This window comes from Bison bison, unplaced genomic scaffold (assembly GCF_000754665.1).
Source record: "Bison bison bison isolate TAMUID 2011002044 unplaced genomic scaffold, Bison_UMD1.0 scf7180017858453, whole genome shotgun sequence".
Classification (NCBI taxonomy): domain Eukaryota; kingdom Metazoa; phylum Chordata; class Mammalia; order Artiodactyla; family Bovidae; genus Bison; species Bison bison.
The window spans coordinates 5,118-10,006 of record NW_011489025.1 but is presented as its reverse complement, the minus strand read 5'-3'; the positions used below and the strand labels follow the sequence as shown (position 1 = coordinate 10,006).

At 35.8% G+C, this 4,889-nt stretch overlaps 1 protein-coding gene across 1 annotated transcript in view; it reads left to right on the top strand.

Annotated features, from left to right (window-relative positions):
• The window catches only part of LOC105005464 (ribosomal protein S6 kinase alpha-3), a gene marked incomplete at both ends in the record, with an annotated part of 23,536 nt that overhangs the window by 15,971 nt on the left and 2,676 nt on the right, over window positions 1-4,889 (top strand). Inside the window, 2 exons of the mRNA XM_010863470.1 lie at window positions 1,042-1,167; window positions 3,161-3,250. Coding sequence (XP_010861772.1) covers window positions 1,042-1,167; window positions 3,161-3,250 — 216 coding nt within the window. The remainder of the gene's footprint in view (window positions 1-1,041; window positions 1,168-3,160; window positions 3,251-4,889) is intronic.

Sequence of the window (4,889 nt, the reverse complement as noted above, 5' to 3'; positions counted from 1 at the left end):
AACTCATCTTCCTAATCATAGAGGGAACTAGATACATCTTTTGAAACATTGAGCTGTTTTTAGGGTATAAATAGTGCTTCAATTTGCCTGATGATTAAATTGCTTTTGCACTTAAGTTTTTTTTTTACAAGTCAGTCCTCTTGCTTTCCACTTTCTAGAAAATCAATTTAAACACTGGGTGTTTTTTTTTTTTTTTAACTAAAGTTCATGTTTAAATAGTCTGTCCCTTTTACTATGACAGGCATGTGATGTATGGCAAGTTTCTAAGTCAAAACTTCTGTACCTAACAGAAATCATAAACATTTTTTCTGTAGAATTCAAGTTTTAACCTATAGGCATGCTGAGGGGTGTCTTCGATACTATAGGCAAGAGCAGAACAACTCCCCTCAGTCTGTTTGTAGAACTAGTAATTTGCCGTTCATCATCCTACACCTTGTTACTAGTCCTCAAGCCATTAGCAGCTTCTCTAAACAGAGTTGTAATGAAGCTATGACTTGAGGGTAGAGAAAGGAGGGCATGGCTAGTGATAGTCCAAAGTGACAATAAAATAGGTATCACCTTCAGATACATTATTTTCTATAATCCTTACCTTCTGAGAATACACAAGTTCAAGGGTACATGGCCTACAAGTGGTGCATCTAAGACAAGAATCCAGATGTTCTAATTCTGAATCTTTCTAATCTTTTCTTCTATACCAGAGGTTTCAAACATCTCCCCATTTGCTTCAAAGACTTGTAGCCGTTTGGATAGTAGAATGGGGAATGATCACAGGCAAGGCTGTCAAAAACCACGTAGCTCCATGTTTTTTGTTCTGCATATTCAGTTTTCTCTTTTTAACATAAGCTTTTTAAAAAGGAGTATTTCTTGCTGTACATTTTATCATAGACACTTCTGAAATACAAAGTTGTAGAAGAATGAGTGCAGTTAAGATTCACTCTTAATTTTACTAAATTCATTTACAGTACATGCTGATGTTTCCGTATTACATAATGTACCAAAGTCATTACAGAGCTCTTTATCAACTTATAATTGTGTTTGTAGCAGTTGCACAGGAACAGTATCCAGTTTACTGATGGGTATGAAGTAAAAGAAGATATTGGAGTTGGCTCCTACTCTGTTTGCAAGAGATGTATACATAAAGCCACAAACATGGAGTTTGCAGTGAAGGTAAGTGTTTTTAGATTTAAAATGCAGTTCTAATACTTAAAAGTAAGAAAAAGATCTGAAGGGATGTACATTAAGGTATGAATAGTGGTAGAAATGTGATGTTTTTATTTTATTTTGCTTTCTGTGCTTTTAAATTTTCCACAATGCACATGTATTGCTTCTGTAATAATAGTGTTATTTAAGAAATAAAAAATAAATAAAATGCAACTCTAACAGTTCTTATTCATAAATGCTAGTACCAGTTAAAAATTACACTCTCCTTTGCTAAGTGTGTCCTCTTGTTATAAAAAAGTAAGGTAATTTAAATGTCTAACTAATGATCTTCAGGATCTTAATCTGGAACCATAAGATTGCCCTGTAAGCTCGAAAGATAAGGCAGCATACATACAGTTTGAGGAAGGCGGTACCAGTTTTCACCTGACCTGGTTTTTAGTATCATGCCTTTTATTCTCAGAAGTCCCCATTTATAGTCAAGCCTTCAGGGAGTTCCTCGAAATTTTATGCTGGATTTTGTATGTGTACATTTTTATGGCAAAAATATTAATACGTCCTTCACATTTAAAAGGATCTGTGAACCAATAAAAGAATAAGAACAAGTGTCATAAAATATATCATCATTAGCTGTTTTAATTTAGTTAAGTGTCCTAAGACAATAAGGAATTTCTTAGCCAAAAAATAAGACACATGCCTCTATGAGAAAGTTTGAATCCAAACCGGACTTCCCCAGTGGTCCAGTGGTTAAGATTCTGCCCTTCCACTACCAAGGGCACAGGTTCAATCCCTGGTCAGGGAACTAAGATCCTGCAAGCTGCATGGTGTGATCAAATGAATAAATAAAGTAAATTTTAAAAATTAAAAAATAAAGCCTCCCAATATGTTCTGGTTTTCACAAGACTAGTGCAAAATCATTTCCTTTGAGTTGGCATGTCTTTTCCCTGTATCTTTCCTCTTTATCATCCATTTGCCTGATTTCAGACTATCATTTGCAGTCGCTCACAGTGGACACTTGTATGTTTGTCTTCCCCATTCTCCAAATAAAGAACTGTTTTCACAACTGAGTCCATTTCAGATAGCGGGTTTAGCTATATTGAGAGTTACAAGCTCTTTCCTAGGATGATGGAGCATTTGGGTATTTATTACATATATTAATTACTAAGCTATTTTAAAACAAAAAGTATGAAGATCACAAAATTTGTTTTAGACTACCTTTTGGATGAAATAAAAGCAAAACTTGTTGCCTTTTAAAAAATAGAATATTCCTTTAACAGATTAAAACATTTAGAGGAATATTCTTAAGAAGCAGCTGACATAAAAGGGTTGGAAAGCTAAATTAGTATTTTAAAGGGCTTTATTATAATAATTAAAGTTAATTCTAGCCAAGTAGAATTTCTAGGTATGGTATTCTGCTTAGCTCTCTGCCTAGCTTCAAAAATAAGCTTGTTCTACTTAACTGTTAATTAATTTTTTATAAGTAGCTTACAGCTAATGGGATATTCCATTGAATCATTTTATATAAAAAAGTAAAGGAAATCCATTAACTGTATTGAATTACAATAAACAAACTCTGGTGGTGGTTTTAAAGATACATCTTGCTCTTCTTAATTATCTATATTGATAGAGGTTAGAAGTTAACTCAGTTTCCAAAGGTCTTAAGACATTTAAAAACGGAAGAAAGTTATGTTAACTGTGTTCTTGGTACCTTTTCTTGAGGCTTTTGAGCTTTTGTTAAATCCTAAACTTGTTACAAACTTAAACTAGACAGACCTGATGTGAATGTGACTCAGGGCATAGAGTTTATGGCCTTACCATCTATATCAAGACTGGCATTCAAATTTTGACTAGACAATCTGGCCAGGTACTTGAGTAAAAATCGTTGGTAAGTGGCTTATAAATACAATGTTTACACAAAATAACACCTAAGTCTGTAGCTGTAAATACTTAAAGTTTATACTGTATAGTTCATGAAATTTTATGATAAATATTTGCCTTTTAGATTATTGATAAAAGCAAGAGAGACCCTACAGAAGAAATTGAAATTCTTCTTCGTTATGGACAGCATCCAAACATTATTACTCTAAAGGATGTAAGTAGATTGTTTAACATAGATCATTTGAATCAGTTGTCTGACTCACATTTGGAATCATGTGTTAGACAAAGGACTCAATATAGTGAGCAAAAAAAATAGAGGACAACATACATAATTCAAGTTACAGAAAAAAATCATGTATATAGTTAATTTTTCTGCCTTTAAGAAGAAAAGTACTAATGATATTATTGCTCTTAATATCAGTATTTATTGGAACACTTAGGTATTAATTATATTCAGGTTGAACTAGGTCAGGTTCCGGTTGTGTGTGTGTGTGTGTGTGTGTGTGTGTGTGTTAGTCACTTAGTCTTGTCTGACTCTTTGCGACCCCATGGACTACAGCTTGCCGGGCTCCCCTGTCCATGGAATTCTCCAGGCAAGATTACTGGAGTGAGTTGCCATTTCCTTCTTCAGAAGATCTTCCCAACCCAGAGATCAAACCCAGGTCTTCCTCATTGTGGGCAGATTTTTTACCATCTGAGCCATAGGGGAGGCTCCATAGGCTCCCCAAACTGTCTTCCATAGTAGTGCCAGAGGGAGCTACCACTTCTATGGAAGTAACCACGTTACTTTCCTGCCTGTAGTTCAGGCTGCCCATCACCTCTGGTCCCTGCCTTCCTCCGTCTGTAGTTTTCACACTTCCTCACATACCCTGTGCTCCAGCCATGCTCAAGTATGTACATTTTTGTGTGTGTGTTTTCTTCTACTGCTCTTTCTTTTATGTGATTCCCTCTGTTGGGAATACCGTTTCCCTTCTTTGCCTGGCTAATTACCACAATCTAAGACTTAGCTAAGGCATTACGTCCTTCAGGCTTCATATTCTGCCCACCACCACCCCCAAAACAAGTGAAGTTTCCCTTCCTGCTACCATTGGCTTTTGTCATAACAGAGATGTTGACAAAGGGTGCAAACTCCCCAGGCAGCATTAAGTCCTGTCTTGTTGATCGTGCTCATATGGGCTTAGAGGCCATGTCTGGGTGTTATAGACCAGAAATGTCATGTAGCCAACTCAGCCAGAGGACTCCTAAGGTACCTTTCACCTCTGAGGTTTTGTGAATTCCAGCGTTTATCCTTCCTAACTGAAACTCCAGTTTCCTCAGAATAATGTATCACTGTTCCTTGTTAGAGGAGGTTAATATAATCCATTAAAATGTGAAGCTGTTTCACTTAAGTGACTCTTTAATTAATATAACCTCCAAGAATCCAACCAATACATTAAAAAGGAAATGTAGAAAATATTGAATAGTTAATCTCAGTCTTGCCTGGGGAATTCCCTAAGCTATTGCTATTTTTTATATCTTTGCTCCTTCATGTCAAATTCCAAAGTCTCTAAAATGATCCCCACTTTTGTTACAGCATCGCCAACATTTTTAAAAACTCATTTCTATGTCTGTTTCTCCTTACTAGAATAAAAACTTTGAGGGCAGGTACCTTGTTTTCTCCATATTCGGGGCCCCAGTACATGGTATCTTTTAGGGAGCTAAACAGAGCTGTGCAGTAACTCTATGAGAAGAGGGGAATAAAAAGGCCTGAAGTTTAAGGAGAGGGTTATTTCAGTTTGGGCTTGCCTAGAGTATAAATCCAAAATTACATTGAGCTTGCTTTTTCTACATTAGAAGTGAATTGGTATGCTTCT